Source organism: Candoia aspera, chromosome 1, assembly GCF_035149785.1.
Source record: "Candoia aspera isolate rCanAsp1 chromosome 1, rCanAsp1.hap2, whole genome shotgun sequence".
Lineage (NCBI taxonomy): Eukaryota > Metazoa > Chordata > Lepidosauria > Squamata > Boidae > Candoia > Candoia aspera.
Window position 1 is genome coordinate 225,341,360 of NC_086153.1, and position 21,085 is coordinate 225,362,444.

At 43.0% G+C, this 21,085-nt stretch overlaps 1 protein-coding gene across 16 annotated transcripts in view; it reads right to left on the reverse strand.

Annotated features, from left to right (window-relative positions):
- Positions 1-21,085, reverse strand: part of TNS1 (tensin 1) — a 249,366-nt gene that overhangs the window by 56,959 nt on the left and 171,322 nt on the right. For 11 of the 16 annotated variants that reach the window (XM_063288856.1, XM_063288846.1, XM_063288853.1 and 8 more), the window contains 3 exons: positions 9,119-10,873; positions 3,266-3,352; positions 1,556-1,597 (listed from right to left, as the gene is read on the reverse strand). In XM_063288856.1, coding sequence (XP_063144926.1) covers positions 1,556-1,597; positions 3,266-3,352; positions 9,119-10,873 — 1,884 coding nt within the window. The remainder of the gene's footprint in view (positions 1-1,555; positions 1,598-3,265; positions 3,353-9,118; positions 10,874-21,085) is intronic. The other 5 variants (XM_063288857.1, XM_063288855.1, XM_063288854.1 and 2 more) reach the window with 2 other exon arrangements.

The window sequence follows — 21,085 nt, forward strand, 5'->3', positions numbered from 1 at the left end:
TCAGCCCAACTCACCTCACAGGGTTGTTTTGTGGGGAAAATAGGAGCAGATAGGAGTACTAGGAGTACTAGGTATGTTCACCTCCTTGAGTTATTTATAAAAATAATAAAGGTGGGATAGAAAATAAATAAATAATAATTTATCTTGGGAGTATGAAGAAGAAGGTCCAAAGAGATATAAAACGGCACTAGGCTCTCAGATTACTGTGAAGTTCCCATGACCATTGAGAACCAATAGGGAATTGCCAGATGTTGGTTCAGATCTGCTTGAATTGCAGATTGTCACTCCGAACATTGTTACTGGACACTTACTGCTGTAACAGGTCCTGGCTTCCTCCATAAGCACTCACGTGGTTTCTTGAAAATAGCTAACTTTAGTTTGCAAGCAGTGAGCTTTGCAGGAGAAACAACTGACTTTTGCAGTAATTTCTAGTCCTGAACAACCTGTGTACCCATTGGTGGGGTTGCCTGGTTCACCCTGCTTCTCAGCTTGTTGGACCCTGGTGTGATAGCTGAGTCAGAAATGGGTAACTGCAAAATTCTTCACAGCAGAAAGAGTGTGTTGGTGGCTTCCCTCCACAATGCACAGTGATGCCAGCAGTGTCATAACTGTTTTAATACATGTTTACAAAGGGGGGGTGGGTTCTTTTTGCATGAAACTGAGGAGGTGGCAGGCAGTCCAGTACTGATTGTATAAGACATCTCACTGTTCATCTGTTGGCAAGAAAGGGAAGGTTAGCTATCACATCTTTGCTAGCACTGTTGACTCGCAAGGGAAGAAATCAAACCCATTCCCATGTTGTCTGTTGTTTAAACAAGAAAAACAGCCCCTGAGCACTCTTTCCTTTCAATCATTAAATTTGAAGACTTGGTCAGTAGAAACACTAGCACTCCAAAAGTGCCTTTGCTTTCGAGGAAAAGAATATTTTACAGTTCGTATGAGGGAACCCTTACAGTACAGAACACATAGCTTGATCTGCCTTTACCAGTAATTTGAGCAGTTAAGAGATTAGGACTGGACCCATGCTGGGAGAAACATGGCTAGCACAAAAGCAGCCAAATATTAGCCCCTCCCACTCCCCAGGAATACTAGTGCCTCTCAGGAGAAGAGATAACACCATTTAGAGAAATCTTTGGGAATCACAGGGTGTATGCATTACAGTAGTGCTGAGGCTTTTTCCTATGTGTGAGTGGTTTCCATCATTCTAACAATATTCTATAAAGCTTATGTGCATGAGGCCTAAAAGTGTGAAGTCAATCATGCATGCACTGGTGCCCATTCCAGTTCTCTTTCCACTCCTTTAGAATTTGCGGGGCAGGGGGGTGATGCTTGCATGTATACATTTTCATTCCACAGTGAGGCCAGAAGCCAAAGTGACAGGCTATCAAGCAAACAGCCGTGCTTTTGCACTAATTCTGGAGCTGTCTGTCAGACAAGCAAAGTCTAAATGAGATCACTGTGCCCAGGCCCTCAGGAAGCAGAGTGAAGAAGCAAAAAGCCATCTTCCAAACCAACTAAAGCACTGTGAAATTTTGCAGGTGTTCAAATTCCAAACCTGTAGGGACAGAGCTGGGTGGATTCAGAAGGCCCAAGTATCCTGTAAGTGGCACAAATAAAACAGATTAAACAGTAGTATTTTCTGTTAGAATGGCATTCCTTCTTACTGAAATACAGAGATTGACACAAATCAACACAGTCCTAACTGTTTAAAAGCGGTCCTAACAATGATGCAAAGCTAACTGCAAACATCTATATACCATGGGGGTTGCATTGGTAAAAAAAAGTTGAAACATAACAACAGAGTATTCAGGACTCCCTGCTGCTGAAAAGGAAGTTCCAGTGAAAGGTCATTCTTCTCTGGAGAACTTCAGGCTTGCTGTTCCATAAATTCCAAGTATGTAATAGGACACTATGAAGCAACTGCACTTTCGACATCCATTGACAGCTTCCTGTCTCCAGAGTGGCCCTGGTGAATCAGATCTTCTAGAATTTACACACCCACATGCTCACACTCCCTCTGTTTGCCATGCAGAACTGGAAGCCTCTATCCTGATTCCATTCAGTGCTGCCAGGCTCCATGGAAAGATCTGAAGTAAAACGCCACAGCAGTGCTATAGAACACACACAGGCCCTTGAATAACTCTGGCATCTGGCCAAGCTGTGTGGAAAGTGAATATGCCATTCCTGAACCTTTGCCTCTTTCCACAACAATCCCATGCAAACTCCTCCCATTCACCAGTTCCATGCACACTCCTCCCTTCAACATTTATGGAAATATTGACCCAGTGCCAATCACAAAGCAGTGGTGAGTGTGGTCACCCTGAGGAAGACAAGCTCTCCCCAGCCAGTCCTTGTGCAAGTGATTTCTAGCTACACACCACAGATGAGCATCACAAAGAGCAAATGGGTCTCTCAAGGAGCTCACTAGACACGCTGTAATAGAAGAAGGGAAGGGAGGAGGAAGAGAAGAAAACACAACCAATGATAGAAAGAAAAATGTTGGTGTTGGTAAGGCTGTTTTTAGAGTCCAGTCCTGGTCAGCACATTGATTTGAGACAGATAAACATGGACATCTTTTATTCAGGGTGGTCTCCAGAGCATTGCATATTTGCACCTGAGTAGGGACCTATCATTGCCTAAAGCAAAGATAAAAAAATGTAATGCCTGCAGGAACTGGTCTTTCTGTAAATCCCCACCCTGGATGTTCACCAGGCTTCCCTTCATTTTTTTAAAAAAGACTCTTTGGATGAGGATGAGGATGAGGATGGTGAAGGAATCTGGCCAACTGCAGGGAGCAGGAGTGCCTTTGGTCCCACACAGATACAACGGAATAGTAAACTGCATCTTCTGAGGAAGTTTGCCTTCTAGTTCATGGTGTTTTAAACATGCTATGGGAGATTGTTTGTGAATAGGCAAGTCTGCCATTTTGTGAATGCAGCTATTACATGCTTTCCAAATTCCAAATGTAGCTGCAGGGGAGAAAAAATGCTTGTTTGTGGTGTGAAGTCATCCCTTACACTGAAAAAGAACATTAACTTCTCAGACCTTACTTTCTACAATGAAAGTTAGCTAGTAAATAAATAAATGGTGCCATGTTGGAAAGGACTCTAAATTAGCCATTTCCTTCCACCCCCACTGTATAGAAAAAAGCTGCACCTCTCCAATTTAGGGTTCATGCCACAGCAAGGGAGCCTGAAGCCATGCTAGGAGGATCTACAGCAGGAAAGTCAAGGGAGAAAGACGGAAAAGCAGCAACAGAACAAACCAGAAAAAGAGAAGGATCGCTGTCGGTGAAGAGGAGGATGGGGGCTTTTCATGCTCTTCCGGAGGTCCCGGAGTTTGGCGTTGTATTCTGACAAGGTGAGATGGAGGTAGGGTGGATAGGAGTAGAGGAGCAGAAGGTCAACCAAGGATGAAACAAAATCCATCAGGGAGAGTGTGTGGGAGAGAGAGGACACAGAGAAAGAACAAAATTACAACAGACAAGGGAGAAAAGAACACAAGATAAAATATTAGTTGAAATTTTACCCCAGACTTTAAGACACTGTGATGCGGCTTGAGAGTGGGTCATAAAACAAGACCTGGAGAAAGCTCTTCTATTATTAGTTCTTTCACTGCACCTTGGATATAGAGGGTAACCTCAGGAATAACAATTCTGGGGTAACAAACACCATTCAGACTGCTAACTTCCTTTGGACTCAAACCATGCTTAGGACATAACCCTTATCAGCCTGGTATTTGGACCTCTGTTTCACTCTGGGAATTAAGGAAGACACATGGTGGTCTAGCTCACGATAAAAGCAGGATGTGGTCTGTTGTGGCTTCTTCATCTGTATTCCTCTCACATGTAAACAGGGTGGAAAAGAAGAACTCCACTGGGCAGTGGTGCAGACTGAGCCCAGAGGAAGAAATAAATGGAATGAAATAGAGAGGAACAATAATACCAGGAGGTGAGGGGCCTTGTGGTTATCTCACCTAAGTTGCTGATAGTGTGACAGGATACGGCCAAAGTGCAACAGCGATCATGGTGTAAATGTGGCTCTATGCCTACTCATATTATAAGGAATGGAGTATCTGTGATACAGACATACCTGGACCTCATTCAGCAAACGTTGCTGCACTTCCACTTGACCTAAGGCTCAGCCTAGCTCTCCTTCCTGTCCTGAGTTTCTTCCCCTCCATCACTAGCACTTACATTTCAACGATTGTTTTATGATTTTTTGCCATTGCAGCAATGTGCTCATTTTTTAATATTCATCTAAGTACCCATTTATTAGTAATTACCTTAAGTAGAAAATGCATCTATTTCACAAGCCTGACTCAGTCCTCACGTATTGCCTTTATCAGATACTTTTGCACAACTGTCAGTTCTGTCAGTGTGCATTAATTAGCTAACAACATACATGGAAAAAGTTAAGGTGGCAATTTAATTACGATTCTATTATAATTCCATACTTTTGAAGAAAAGCTTAGACTCAGAACAATTTGCATTTCTTGGAATGTTTGAGAACTGCAATAAACCAGTGGGGATAACAGAGATTGCCTCAGATATATCAAGTACAAAAAAGTTAATATTAAAAGCATTTCTCTCAACCTCTGCCTCAGCAGTTCCATACAGGTTGTAGTCCTATACCTCCTATACCTAGGAATTGCCTTTTGGTGGGATAGAGCAGACATATTTAAGACTGTGCTACATCTGTCATTTGGCAATGAAAAAGTTATGTATTGCTATTAATATGCTTTCCAAATATTTATTTTAATAACAACACTTCAAAACATATGCAATCTCCTACTCCTAGATAGCAAATCTGGATTCAGGGTGGATTTTAATCAGTCCTGAGTACCAGGGACTTTGGGAGTTTCCTCAGCATGCACTTCTACCTCCCATCCCAAAAGGCTCTCATAGGAAGTGTATAATACAAACTAAATTGTATAAAGTCTCTCATAGGAGAGGTAAGCGTATAATACAAACTAAGTTGTATGAAGAAGTCCATTAATTCAGAGGAAGTTAAACTTAGCCCCAACTGTCCCAGTCCTTTGTGGGATGGGGGCTAAATTACTTTGCTTCCCTCTCATGTTGTGTGAATGGCTTACCAGGGTATTAGTTCATTCTTGTGCTAGAAACTGAGATGATGTCCTAGAGAGGCAATATGAAAACAGCCCCTCTGCAGGAACTCCTCTGTAGTTTTCACTTGCCTGAAGCAGTTGGGGGTTGTGAAAAAGGGATGGAAAGTGATATGGGGTAATCAAGCCTTCCCCCTTTGTCTGTACTCACACACCATGAATTGTCACCACTCCAGAAAATAAGGAAGAGAAGAGGGCAGGGAAGCAAGAGCTTCCCGGCATCTTCTGGAATGGTTGGAAAGACTAAAGCAGTGTTTCTCAACCTTGGCAACTTTAAGATGAATGGACTTCAACTCCCAGAATTCCCCAGCCAACCACGCTGGCTGGGGAATTCTGGGAGTTGAAGTCCACACTTCTTAAAGTTGCCAAGGTTGAGAAACACTGGACTAAAGGATCCAGAGGGAAGGACAGAGTTGTTAAGTCTGGCAAACTCAACCCAACAGTAGTGAAATGGATTGTGAAGCAGATTGTGCTAATTGTTCCAAGGCTTCCATGTAGACCATGGCTTCTCCTGGGATGCACAGGATTTTCAGTGATGCTGAAAGTGATGCTTAGCTTTTACTGGGAAGCAAGTCCTCCTAGAGACATTTTTCTGTAATCACTACAGGGGGGCTCCCCTGCCCCTGAATAGGAAACTGGAGTTCTCATGACAGTGAGAACCAGGGAGAATTATCTGTGAAATTCCACACATACTTGCCTTGGAACAAACAGGCAATTTATAGCAAGTCATTGCAAATAACATGCTGGCCCTTGCTCTTTCAGCTTATTCTGGGCATTTCCTTCTCATAATTCTCCAGCATCTGCCAGTTGTTTGTTTTCAAATCAGGCTGCATGATGGAATGGGCAAACCTGTTCATTTTCGTTTCATCTGAGTTTTCATTTTTCCAATCTTATATTTGGGTTCTCCATCAATTTGCAACTAAAAACAAAAAGTCGAAATGAAATTTTGTGTGCCTTTTGTGTGCATTTCCCTCATATACATGCTTTTCCACGTACCATGTACTATTTTTCCTGAGCGGTTTGTCATAAGTGACTTTGTGCATGCTTTTTCTAATGTGTCTATTTTAGTGTGCTCTTTTACTTAATGCATTCATTTTTATGTTTCTGTTTTTGAATTGTCAAACTACATCTTCAGGTCCAGAAACCTGTATTTGGCACATTGGTGCATCAGTTCACATACATGTTCAAGTAGTACAAATTGGGTAAGTTCACCCTGAATTGAAATGTGTACTGAACACATTTCTCTTGTAACTTTATTAAAATGGAGGTTTTGAACATGTTCTAAAAAGTAGTTTCTTCTGCAAAACATTGAAGCTCTCTTCTGGAGAGGATGAACAATCAGTGGATTATGGGTATTACTGCCAATTTCCAGGCAAACAAGCACTACTTACTGCTAAGTTTTGTGTGAACAGACACAACTCCTTTTATCTGAGTTCAGACTGTGAAAGTACACTGAACACCTAAAGTAAATGCAGGGAACATATTTCTACCACTGGTTCACTACTTAAATTATGGGCACCTATACACATTCTAAGTTAGCACAGTGAATCAGCCTTGAGCTTGGCTTTTTTCATCTTAGTGTTTTCTTTATCCCCAACTAAACCATTTTCTCTCTGCTGAATACTTGTAATGCCCATGGCCCAGAGGCTGAACAGCAGCCTTGGCTGGCACTGATGGCTGGATTAGATCCGGGACATTTCTGAGTAACTCTACAATTAAATACTTTTTCATCTAATTACCATCACTGAGACTGCTGAGGCTGACACTGCATACTGAATGCAATCACCACAATATTTCCTCACCGCTATGTATTGTGGTTTACAGAGAATTCCAGAGCTTTAATCCCAAAGACAGTTTTGGGAAGTGTACCCTCCGTAATTTCTGCTTGGGCGAAGCCTATTTAATATGCATCCTTGTTCAATATGATGATGGCACTCACTGAAGAAACTATTGTTTCAAAATAATCTGTCCATGTCAATTAAAAGGGAGGGTTGCTGGAATACAGTATGTATGTATGTATGTATGTATTTATATTTCAAATTTCTGTCACCGCTCATCTCCCCCCAAAGGGGGACTCTTTTAAAAACCTTCATGGTATCCAAGACAAAACATATTTATTTGTTGTCATGTACTGCATGGAATAAAATCTAGAATCTGTATGTAAATAAAAACTCAAGTCTGTTTTAAGATGGCAAGGTTCTAGTCATCAGGTTTTGGATAAGCATTTGTTTAAAGGTGGCCAAATATACACTTATCAAGTACCTGAAGAACTGGGTTTAGTAAAATTATCACTAGGGGTGGAAGAAAAGCTGTCAAGAATGGCATTAGTCATGGTGCAGGAGTGAGGATCTTGAGGGCTAAGGCTTTTTAGTCCACCATGATTCCCTCCCACTGATTATAGCAGGGGCAAAGGTGCTTTGGACGAGGGTTATAGGCCAAAGGGTTAGGTACCTTGTCCTTTTAGGCACTCTTCAAAAAGTGGGATGCTGCTGCTTTTTCAGATATCTAGTCACGCTACTACTCTTCAGCAAAGCCTTTTTCACCGGAAGGGAAACAATTATGGGAATTTCACCCATTTAATCGCATGAACAGTACTCGTTTTCAGTGAATACCACCTTCTCAGTTTGGAGAATGCAGAGCCCTGCTCAAAACTTCCAGTGCTCTGGAAAAAGACATGAAAGACGCACCCGAGGCTATGGAATATCAAGCTTCTGTGGGTGTGGTAGACACTTCCTTCCTAAGTCAACAACTTGCAGCAAAGACACTAAAAGCTTTTTGCCGCTCGCTCACTGGATATAAAATCAAATCAAAGCCCTGCCTTGTTTGCCACAGTCATCCTTGCAGTTGCTGGGTAATTTCTCCCTAGGATCCAACCTATCCAACAATATTGTATTGTATGTTTTAATGTCAACTGCAAACAATTACACATTAAAAATGCGGGCTTTCATAGGTTTAAAGATGTAAATTTGGGGCAAGGGAGGCATAGATGCATGGTACCAGCCCACTGATTAGCTGTGGCTATCAGAACCGAGGAAGAACATTCAAATCCAGACAAGTGAACCCAATGGCCCCCCAAATCAACTCTTCTCCTTCTGGGAGAAGGCAGGAAGGGAATTCTCTACAAAAAGGCGTGGGGAAAGGTTTGTGGTGCTCATTGTTAACTCATGTTATGAAGAGACTATGTACAGATTACAGATAGCCAACCTCTAACAATGCTACCCCAAGTTGCAGGGACTCACAGTATTCCTAGGTTGAAGTGGTGGTGGGGAATCCTCTAGTCTTCAATATGGAACAATTAGGGCTGCAGTCCTGTAGTCCTCTTCCTCCAGCTTAGCTGGCAACAGGGGCAGCCTATCTGAGCTATAGTATGTACTATGCTGGCACTATCAAATACTTGGTGTTTGAATATGATACACTTGCTAAAAATGCTAGCCATTACTGACCCAAGACAATAACTTATGTGAAATATCTGAAACATTTTCACACCCCTATATTGATTCATGCATTGCTACGCATAGTTAGGGGAATTCTTCAGCTCTGCATTTTTCTCCATGAATTGCCAGAGCAGCCCTTCTTCTAGCTATATCAATACTTGAATCTCTTTTATTGCACCACCAATTGCCCCCTTCTAACCTCTCAATCCTTAACCTCCTAGAACACAACTCCTTGGGCATGACATGCAGATAGAGTACGAGGCACAGTGCCCAGGCCATTGTTTAGTACTGAATAAATAGTCAATAGCAGCCATTGAAAAATCTGTGCATGCTTAGACAAAGGCCATTGTGGGTGAATGAAACATTCTTATTTTCTGTGCTACAGTATTTTCACTCTGCCTTTTATGGGAAGAGTTGTTTATCACTCTAATTTGAATGAAAACATCTTGACAAAACAAGTGCCTGAAAAAGCTTACATCCTACTACCTACAAAATTCACATTTAGGTCCCTAAAACAGCCTGTTTATTCATAAGAAAACACAAAGCCCAAACTTTCTTACCTGCTATTCTGTGGGCCACCAGACCTTCAAGATGCAAAGGCTCTTCCCCTGAGGCCTGAGAGGCTTCTCCATGATTCTCAACTTCCTTTAAGGGTGCCTGGGGTTGGACTGCTGTTGTGGATGAGGGAGGTGATGTTAGCAGAGGATGCTGCCCTTCCATGACCTTGCTTGCTGCTGCATGAGGCCTAGGAGATGTGGGAGGGTTTCCTGCCATCTGCCCAAGGCTCTTTCCTTGTATTACAACTGGCTGTTGGTTCTGATAACCATATGGAGAATAGGCCTCTCTGAAATCTTGTGCTGGACCTTCTGGTTCTCCAGCACTGTTGAGCAATAGTTTCATAGGATGAGCTTTAGGTACTGGTTCAGCCATCTGGGGCACACTCGTGCCTAGGGAGTTTTGTGAAGGGCTTCCTGGGATCAAGCCAAAAACATTGGTAGCCTTTGGCTGTACCACCTGAGGTCCAATCACAGGTTGGGCAGACATTGAAAGAGCTACTGGATGTGGCCTGTCTTCTCTGGAAGCCAACGGAACACTCTGGGATTTGTGCATCATGGAGACAGAGGGATCCAGGTCATGCATGAGCATGTTCAGGGCTTCAATGGATTGCTCTATTTCCTTCTGGGAGGCAACTCTAGGGAATTCAGGGATGCTGATGCTTTGAGAGAGGGCTGCTTGTGAAGGGCTGGACTGAGGGCTAGCGCTGGCAATGCTTGAACTTTGGCTGTCTCGAGCACCATCCTGTTGACGCGATGGTGGCCTGCTACCTCCACCTTGTTGCTGCCAAGAATTGAGTCCCCTCTGGACAGCTTCCCGACTGCTTGTGCTCCGGGCTGGTGCTTGGGGAAGCTGGGAAGTTTCAGCAGTAGCTGTGGGGAAGGACTGGGAGCGGTACATGCTGTCTGAGTCACAACCATAGGGATACTGCTGGCTGGAGGCTGGTGGTTGGGGTTGTAACCAGCCAGGTGTGGGGAAGCCATGCTGGTGGTAACCAGCCAGATTTTCTTGGGCAGACACAGAGGGCCTGATGTGCCCATAAGGATCATGAGGGTGACGCCCCATAATGTTCCGCAAGGCATTCTGGTTGTTGTAGGGATAACCACCATTGATAACCATCTCTGAATCATGCAGCTTGTCTAGGCCATTGAAATTGGAGGAACCATTGGGCAAGGAAGTGAGACTCTCCATCCGGGGGGCCTCATGGTAGCCCATGTCACTGGTGTTGGTAGTGCCATCGAAAGAGGAGAGGGTACCTAAGCTACCCACACTGTGTCCATCCTGGTTGGGCAACTCATCATCCAGAATGTCAGTTTCCCTCTCAGCCACTAAGCCAGCAGCTTCCCCATTGACATGAACCTGGGCTGGTATTATATGGCGGCCTGATGAAGCAGAAGCAGAAGCAGCCGCCGGTGCCTCGCTGGGGCTGTGGTTGTGCATGGCAGCTTCGTTTTCCAAACCAAACCCACTGAGCAAGCTCTCAAGCTCCCGCTTTTCTTCAGGGGTCAACACAGGGTTGTTTCCTCCACTGCTGCTGGGGACTGGAGGGACCACCTGCTCATCGGTCTTGTCCGTCTTGGTGGAAGCTGTTGAGTTCCCTGAATCACTACTGACCGAGAGTGTGTGCTCAATGTGGTTGGGGGCGGCAGAGAGGGCAGCGCGGTTGGGGTGGACCGTGCCAGGGCTGCCGTGGAGCGAGTCTTTCTTTTTCACCTTGGCATAGAGGCTTCCGTCTAGGGGCCCTTGGGTGTGCCCAACTTCTGCATGGAGGGTCAGAGAAAGAAGACAAGGAAATCAACAGTTAAGCCAGACCTCCCAGTTTAGACTTAAATGATATCTGGGCTACTGTCTGCTTTTAGCTCCCAAGAGGAGAAACACTGTGACCCTGCCAACTCACTGCCAGGCGCATCATATCATGCCCCCTAGTGTCCTCTGCAGAGAAGAGACACCAATCCGTTCCCACAGGAACTCATTGCAGCTGAAGAAGCGCTGATGAGAACTGGGCCAAAACAACTGTACAGGACTCCTCCCCGCTTTCTTTTTTGCCCCCATCATCTGAACACAGGACATTTTGTAGCAGATGCACTTTACATTGATCCAAGGACACAGGAAACCTGGGAGGGGGGAAAGGGAGGGGGATGTAAAACTACAAAAATATAAACAGTCTCCCATGAATTGCATTCTAGGAGAAGCTGAACCTCTGATTTTTGCTATAAGCCGGGAACTACAAAATGCAGGAGCACCAAGCAGGCCCCTCTACAGGTCTGTTTGGTTTTACTTGGCCAGAAAATGGATCCTGGCAACTGCAATGGAGACTGTAATGAAAAAGTTGGCTGAATGTGCAAGCTTCTCTCTACTGGTTGCTGAGGAACATAAGCGGGAGGGTACTGTTATCTCCAATATTCTGTTTGTGAGCTTTCTGTATGCATTTGATCCACCACCGTGGGAACCAATGTTAGACTAAGGCCATGCATTTCCGACATGTTAGTCAGGCAACTTGACAGGTGGTTAAACACACTGCTCCACATTTACCTACACTTGTCCAACCCAACTCACCCAGCATTAGGGACAGTGATTGTGGTTGTTTTTCCACTGGCAGCTGAAATTCAGTAGGAGGGAAATGAAGGAACCCACCAATCATATTCCTTAACTTGTCCCATATTAAAACTATACTGTCAGCACCAGTTGTTAGCCTCATTACAGAGATAGAATAGGACTTGGTGATCAATGCAGCAAATTTTATGCCAACAGAGTTTTCTGCCAGCTCAAAGACTGGTGAGTTGTCTGCCTGTGCCCTAAATAGGACTTTGGTCATAACTGTCACAAGACAATATTTTCTGAATATTTTCAGAATATTCTCTTTGATTGGTACAGTATTTTCTGTTTTAATGATGAACAGATAGATAGATAAATAAGTTGTTCTAAATAAACAGAACAACTTACCCAGAGATCTTGTCAGATCGGTAAGATTAAATGTGCGATAGATTTAATAGATTAAACCTCTATTTACTTTCTTGTATGAAAGATCCCTGATAAAATTCATAGTTGCATTAGCTCACACAATTGATGCTTCAAAACTGCTTTCTGTGTGGATTTTAGGCATCTTCGAATAAGGCTGTAGCGTTAAAAAAAACCCTTCTATTTAATCATAAAGAAAATCAGGCAATATGTTTTTTTTTCTTCTATTTTGAAGCCTCTATGAAGTTTCCTGGAACTGCTTGAATACAACATGGAATGCACTTGTTTAGGGGGGGAAAATGACTTCTATCTGGCAAAAAGCCAAAGATTGATTCAGGAACAGAAGATGAACTAATGGAAAAATATAGAGTCACAAAGAGCTTATCTGCAAAGAGCAAGCACATCCGAAATGGCCTGACAATTCTAACCTACCACAATTCTTTCCCACAGAACACAAGGGCGCATACATACATGTATGCATATGCATACACACATACATACCCACACAGACACACATCCAAATAGCAGCTATGGAATTAACATGCATTCCAAAGCAGTAACTATACAATTTACGTAAGCAAAAAACCCCAAAAAAGATGAATCCAGCATATACCTTCCTTTGCTTGCCCCAAGAGGAGGCTAAAGTAGTCTATGTATGTATGTGTGTGTGTGTGTGTGTGTGTGTATACACACACACACGTATACACACACACACGTACATATACATAGACACACTAAAAATCATCATCAGAGCACCAAGTGCACCTCAACACAGAGAGAAAATGTTCCAGAAATACACAGTAGTACTCAACATTTAAAATACAAAGCACTTGTTTATTCCATGGCCAGCTGCATAATGGTGGTGTGCATACACAATCCCTCATCTAAAATTTGTTTTCAATAACTATTAGGTGAGGGGAGCCACACACACATCCTTACAAAGAGGCAGTCATAAAACACTTTCCAGGGTTTTCTATGGATTAACATTTAAACCTACCAAATCTTTTCTAAGCTCTCTTGAAGAATTTTCAACATAGTTTTTCAGAACTGACCTTTCCCAGAAGGCTGTGTGCAGCCCAGGTTGTCCAATTTCAGGCATTGCTTTAAAAAGTTAGAATGAACCTCCCACATTCTTCCCGAGGGTTGGGCAGCTGCACATACAAGACCCAAACAACCGATGAATGTTGTAGGGAAGCCACAAGAACAACTGAAGAAAAACATATACTGCAATCTGCTTCTGCTCTCGGAGTCATACCATCCCTTGTGTGCTCTTACAACCTTCCTCTATCAACCTCTTGGAGCTATTAAGTGTCCTTGGTGAGGTTGTATAATCAGAAGAACTGATGCTGCCACAATGGGCTGATGGCACAAACTACCTCTTAAGAAGTGAATTGTTGGGCATACAACAAAACACATTTGTATTTAGTTAGCAGGTCCATAAGGTGCTATCTGGTGCTTATAAAACTCTCCCAAAGTCATCTTGCTGTCAAACGATTATTTTTAATTTGAAAATGCAGCCAGAAGACATACCAGAATGCATCCTGCATGTTGTTCTATTTCAAGGGTCCATGGGAAACTGAGAGGGGCGAAGAGGAGAGAGACTAATCTTGTCCCCAAATACCTCTTCAAGAGGATCACCCACCAATTTAGGATACCCATTAAAGGAATGGTGGGTATCTTTCAGGGTGTTCTGGATATCAAGCTGACCTTGTTCTGTCCTTGCAGTATTTCTATCAAAGCTGCCCCTATAAATAGCAGGTTGGGTCCAGGGAATCATTCCGTGTATCCAGAGGAGGTGGTGTTATTGTATAGAATATGTAGTGGTGAAGGCATCAGGCTAGAAACTGGGAGACTGTAAGTTCTAGTCCCACCTAGGCACAAAGCCAGCTGGGTGACCTTGGGCCAGTCACTCTCTCTCAGCCCTAGGAAGATGGCAAACCACTTCCAAAAATGTTGCCAAGAAAACTGCAGGGACTTGTCCAGGCAGTCTCTGAAAATCAGACACAATTGAACCAATTTTTAAAAATGCTGTTCTGTGCCCGTTACTGCCAGCATTGTTTGATATATTCCCAAGATAACAGTGAGCCTCATAGAGGTGATAACTTCCTGTTCCATTGTAGGGATTGGCATCTGAGAGTGGCACTGCCCCATCCCCATGTCCCCACTTGGAGAGCTGAGCCAATGAATTTTTATCTCAGGTCCTTTCCAGAGGAAACACTGGGATACAGATGGCTTCTCACTTGTGCAAATTCCCATTTCTTTTTGTCTCCTGAGATTGCCCCATTCCTGCGTGAAATCAAAATGCCATGGTGCTTAGCTTCCCCCCGGCCCTCCCCCACTCTGCTTTTCAAGAGTGTCCAGAAGGTTGCTTTGCTACTATCCTGGAGAATTGAGTTTTAGTTTCCTTGTTTCCTTGCTATGAAGGAAAACGCATCAAGGAAATTAGGATGAATGTTGGCAGAGACAGAGATTTTCCCACTTTCTCACTGACAAAATAAATGGTCCTTCCTTCCCTTACTTATCCACCAAAGTCCCAGAGAGTAGCCAAGAGGGTACTCATACAGTGGCACAAAAGTGCAGGAAGTCAGAAGGGTGAGGTTGGTAGCTGTGTGCAAATGCCCACAGTAGTTAAGCCAGAATGGAGGGCCTTTGCCTTCTACTGGCAGTAGCATGCAACAGGGTTGATGCGGCATTCCGTTCTTCTGCACTGCCTGCTCTATGTTATGCAGAACTGTGAAACAGAGAATCCTGCCCACCCACTCCCGCCAAGCCCATACACACTATTGATATGATGATAATGCAGGTTTATCTCCAAAGCTTAAATGCTGAAAACTGTGGCTATGGAGGGAAAATTGCTCTTTGTTACTCAGCTTGCAATGAAATGTGAATGGAACTAATTTCTCACCCACCCTTATTGACATGCCGAGGAGAGGAGAGAAGAAGCATTAGTGTTCCACGTGGTCTGCTTGATTTTCCAGGGGAGATTAACACAACAACACTGCTTACAAAAAGAGTATATAAATGCTGGCAAGAAATAAATACATAAATAAAAACTACTGGTCCTTCACTGTGATAAAGAACTACAGTAGGTGCCACGAACAGGACCTAAATGGTTACAAACCGCCCCAACACGTGAACACCTTTGTTGTGACTTTTAATTAAATGTCATTTCTTTCTCTTTCTTTTTCCTATTTAACAAAAAATGTCCAGCTTAGGTCAAGCAGTTTCCCCCTCAGCCATTTATAAAAAAAGTCTGCTTCAGTGCCCGGTACTAGTAACAGGTGCCTCCCTTGTTAATCTCTATTACAGTAATGAACGCCAGCAGACTCATTCAGTCAAGTGACATGCAGGGAAGAGAGGAGGAAGAACACCCGTTTGTTTATTGACCCAGCTGCCAGAGTTGTCAAAGGTAGTTGATACTGCAAGGATATGAAAGGGGAAAGCGGCTAAGTTTTCTGTATCGATTCAGACAGCAAGAACAAGGATCTCAATGCCAAGAGTAAAGAATCATTCTGTCTCCAACCCTCCCTTTCTGGCTGTGCTGATGGAAGTTAACAGCCTCGTCAGGTAAAGATAGATTCCTTATTCTGCTCTTGAATGTCACACCGTTTGCCCAGATGGGTAATACTATAAGCCATATAATGTAGACATATGGCTGGATTATTTGCTGTGATTCCCCGCTTTTTTCTATATATCTACCCTGCACATCCCAACATTCTTAGAAGGAGGTTCACGCCTTGATATACAAAAGATATCAAAAGAATCTATAATGAAAAGGTGCCGCCAGTTGGGACCACTTCCAGCTCTCTGGAAACGATGGGAGTCAAATCCAATTATAATTTTGCAAACCTAGATGGCGTCAGTCAGTTTACCCTGCTTAAAAATATTAATAAAAAGGGATCAGTTACATGGCAAACAGCAGCTCTGGAGCAAATCCTTTTCTTCTTCAGGTCCTATACGGTGGGGTTCCCAGTTCAGATTAAGTTTAGCTTTTAAGTCTTGTGCAGTAAGGAGCAGCTGAATCAATCAATCAATCAACCAATCAATCACACACATGCACGCACACACACATTCACACACACCATCAGCCATATTTACCCCAAAGCTACTTCTGCTAATCTGTCAATCTAGATAAAGATTTACATCCCTTCTCCTTTGGGCTGTCCTCAGAAATTCAGTGACAAATCATAACATAATAATAATAATATGATTGGCTTTGTGAAGATTAATTTATAATTTATCTCATACAATTAATTTATAAGAGAGTGTGCATGCAAGTTTATAAAAAACAACAGTGCTTCTCACAAAACAGCTTGTTTAAGGCAACATGTAGAGTAGCATCTCTCGGTACTAATCCTCACTGCCTTAAAGAGACTCTGCTGGCCGTTGGGATGGAGGACCCAGCCGTGTAGCAGACCTATGGGAACAGCCCTGCATACTCTGTATTAGAGACCTTCATGCCAGCCTAAAAGTGGTCTACTGTTGCATTGCCTTCTGGTTAAGGAGGTGGGCAGCATCAAGAAGCCCTTCCTTACCTCAGCACCTTCATTCCAGGCAGAAAAATAGAAATCGGTCCCATTTGCCATTCTTTGAGCATGGATCACCCCAAGAGCGGAACTAAACCCCAACACAGGGAAGATGAACTTACCACCCAGGGAAGACTTTGCAGCTGGAGAGGAACTGGGCTTGTTTGTTTACTCTTCAGAGTTGAAGTGCAAGGGTGCTCCTAGAAGAGCTCGCTGGAGCAGACTGTCATTCCATATGTCTTGGGCATGGAAATTAGGTTTATTTTTCCCTTGGCTTGTAGGAAGCGAGTGGGATAAAACCCTGTCTGTAATTTCAGCCAGTCAGATCCCGAGGGGTTCACTTATCATCCCGTAGTTATGTGATTTCAGGATGACATCACAGAAGAGGCTGAGTGACTGGAGTGCAGAAGGAGTTTGCTTCAGCTCCCAGCCACTAAAATGCAGTACTCCAGTCACCAAGAGAGGTGGGGGGGAGGGGGGAAGAGGTGGAGAAAAGAGACAGAATGACAGGAGGGAGTGGAAAGAGAGTGGAGCAAGAGAGGGAGGGTGAACAGAGAGCTCTACCCTAAGGGGAGGAGATCAGAGACACGTCCAAATCATTCCTTTCCACTCCATCCTCGCCAAAACTTTTCTCTTTCTTCCAGAGGGACCTCCCATAACCACAGCAGCATTTTCCAGCTGCTAAACAAAAAAGACATGGGAAGGGATTTATCTATTAAAAAATGGATAAAAAGAAGGGGAAGTCACATCCAGTTTGAAATGTGACATTAGGAGCAGCTGACCACCTCTAGCTGATGATATGATGGATTTAGCCCATCCAGGGTGGGAAAAAAGTTCAAAGCAAAAAATAACACTTCTCCTAATTTCTGGCACTGGTATTTGGTGTGAAATTTTCTTTTTTCTCCTTATCAAGCTTCTAGTGCATTCCCATCAGCCCTGGTAGTGGAGATGCCAGCTTTCTCTCACCTCATGTAGCAATGTGAATGCTTTAACTCGAGCCGGTACATGTACCTTAAAAAAAAAAAAGTCCATGGCTTGAAATTCTCCATGATGGGCCTAGAGGAGAAAGCAGTACTTCGGTGGAGTTTAAAACCTGCTTTTCAAAACCTCGAACTTTGGACCCTCCTGAGTGGCAGAGTTACTTAATGCTTCTGTTAACAGCCAGCTGCAAAACAAGGAGATCTTTAGGACTTGGGTTCCCCACAAAAATTCCAGCAAACACACTCAATACTCAGCTTGCATTTGAAGGCAATCTTGAAGTGAAAGGCAACATTTCTGTGTTAGTCAAATAACAAGGAAAAGAAGCTCCCTTGTCTTTTGGACCGAAAGATCAGTAGTGCCAGGAATAATCTGGGGAGTTGGAGTCTATCTGCAGCATGCACCACTATGCTCAGTTCTACTTCAGGTATCCTGATCCCTGGATTGAAACTGAAAGATAGGATATGCAAGTTCTACATGAAATGGAAGAGTTACCATTTCACCAATGCTAAGGCTAGCTCCAAAAGGAAGGAGACTGGACATTTGCTGGGGAATTCCTGATTAATGACAAGTTCTTGCTCCCATCACACTGTTTTCATTTTTCACAGACCATCCAAAAGGATCAGAGGTCTCTTGAGAGGGCAAGAGTATTGAGGTTGCCTTGCCTGAAGCCTTCCTACCACGTCTTGAACCAGCTCACTTCTGGCTTTTTTATTCATTTGCATTCCACAGCATTGTGAATTGGAACACTTGTTACTGGCAATCAAAACATGGGCAAGGGGAAGTTGCTGTGCCTGTCTTGCCCAGCATGGTGCCCTCCAGATATCTTGAAACTACAATCCCAAAATTCCAGCTAAAGCACCAATTTGGAAAAGGCATGCCTGCAGTAATTGCAGTCAGAAAGCAACCTGGCACTGAGGTTTATTTATTTATTTATTTTTCAAATTTCTATCACCGCCAATCTCCCCGACAAGGTTGTAAAGCCAGTGCTAAAATCCCTCAATAATAGTGCCTCTTCCTTGAAGTTATCCTCTCATTATTTCTCTGTGTGACTTCTGAAAACCAGCTCAACTAGTGCAGAATTTTCAGAATGGATGTAATGGGGATACTTCTTCCTAAAGTTCTAAGAAAAGAATTATTGAGAAGCCTATATTATTTCTACATCATTTTAAGTCTGAGAGGACCCACGCTTCAGAGATATAACGTCCCCCTCCTAAACTCCAGAGTTGAATGCTACTTTAAGAGGAGACATCATATTTGCAGGTTTTCTCACAATGCATTGCATTTCAGGGCTGGGCTGTGTTTTTTTCCCAGCAAAGGCTTCCGCATTGCGGCAATCTAGAAGATTCCCTGCCAGCCCCTAGTCCTGCACCTTGACATTTCAAACCACAGCGGAGGATGTCCATGCCAACAAAAGGAGAAGTAAGCCAAGAAGGCAGATTTCTCTCCCTTTAGTCATCTGCTCAAAGGCAAGGAGACAGCTCCCATCTCCCTATAGGCAAGAACAAGGGGGAAGGAGGGAGGAAGAGTAAAGGAGTCAAATGCAATGATGGAAACAAAATCCTTATGCTTGCTAATGGGAGTTTCATATGGATTGTTGATGGCTTTAGCAGGTGAGGCAGACCGAAGCCACTCCTCAGAAAAATTAGCAGTCAACCACTCTCTGTCCTGCTCCATCTGCTTTCTGTGGTCTGAAAGTGCATTGACTCTTGTGGTCTTTTCACTCATGAGATTACTGGCCCTCTTGTCCTCGCTTGAGACAGACTCCTGTTTTCTCTCCACCTCCCTTTCTGGAGGATGCTGAAAAGTGAACAGAGTTCCTCCTGATTCCTTTGTCTATATGCTAGTAATCAAGGACTACTGTAGGAATACCAGATTGTCTGTCATAAAATCCTTAAGTGAACAAAATCCTCCTCCTCACTACTACAGACACAGACAATACTAACTATAAAGAATCCAGGTGCAAAGAAATAATGGCTGCACAAGAGAGATGGTTTCTATTAAACTTCAAATCAATCTACATTCAACTTATTTGTGTTGAAGGATAAAAATTGTCCCAAGCATATTACCCCCAAGCAATAAACCTTCCACTGATAAGGAATTCTCTCAATGGTATAGCTTATCATTCCTTGGCCACTAAGCAAACTAATGTTCAAGAGTGTACAAAATTTGCACTTAAGAGCTTGCGTTCACACATGTCACTGTGTATTTTATTCCTCTCTAAATTCTATCAAGGTATGTTTTAATCTTCTGCATCAATGAACTCTTTCCTATTCACCCCAGTGCTTTAATATCCGCCAGTCCATATGCAGATTCACTTGATAATTTAGAAAAAGATCAGACTATCACCACTACACGTGCTTTTAATGGTAAAGGTAAAATTAAAATCCATTGTATTATGCAGAAAGGCAATCATGCAGCTGAGAGGACATAGACTGTGAAAACATACCCACCCACTATTTTTATTCAGGCTTACAAGCTATTCTTGCAGTGTATTTACCTTTGGACCGATCACTAGCAGGTACAAGAATGGTGGGTTCAGTAGAGTTCAGACATAAGAATATTGAGCCAATATATTGTCAGCTTATGAGTGACAATATAAAAGATTATAGGTCATAAAAGGTAAGTATAACTATTTTACAATATCCTGCAGCTGCTTTTTGCATGTAGCTGACCGAAGAAGAGGTTGCGCATAAAGATCTGGGAATTATGGGAACTGAAGTCCAGTACATCAAGAGGGCTCCAGACTGAGAAAGGCTGAATTATGGAATGGAATTTAGAGCACATCATGCCTACATGATGCTAAATATGATATATTAAAGTCATGCCTATCTCCTGACAATGTTTCTGTGAAGGTTGAGAATATCTGAGGAACAAAATGAGTGTTGTGGGCATAAAAGAGTCAAGAGGAAAGGAGAGGAGAATTAATGAGACATGCCTGGAATGAACAAGATTTCTTCGGGCCAAGTTGGGTACAGCTATACTGAACGAACCCCAGTCTGAACTCACTTCGGTATGTTTGCAAAGTGCATCTGTCAGCAGGAATCAGGATTAGATAATGAAGAAGAACTGCAGGTAAATGCCTTACAGTTCTTTAGAGTTGAATGTGGATTAAAACAACAACAATTTCAGCAATTTCAAAATGCTTCACTAAACATTCAGAGAATTACAGTACCACTGACATGATAGCAGATTATAGGAAAAACAGAGCAACAAATTGGACTATTTCAGCAGATCTACATAATGTTGATTTCCTAGCAAAACTGGCCTACAGAAAAAGTCATTTCACCCTTTTTGTTAAACTCGCATTGGAGGTTTTAAAAATAAATACTGTGTGGCCATTCACTCCTAGAGATGTAATCAACTCTATATAGTGGTGCTGTGTATAATTATCCAATGGGTATTTGGCATAAATCAATTGCTAAATATGAACAGCACCCGCTGTAATACAGTACTTTATTTAAAAGTATTTAAGCAAGGTGGCATATACAAATGAGCCATGAGCATGAT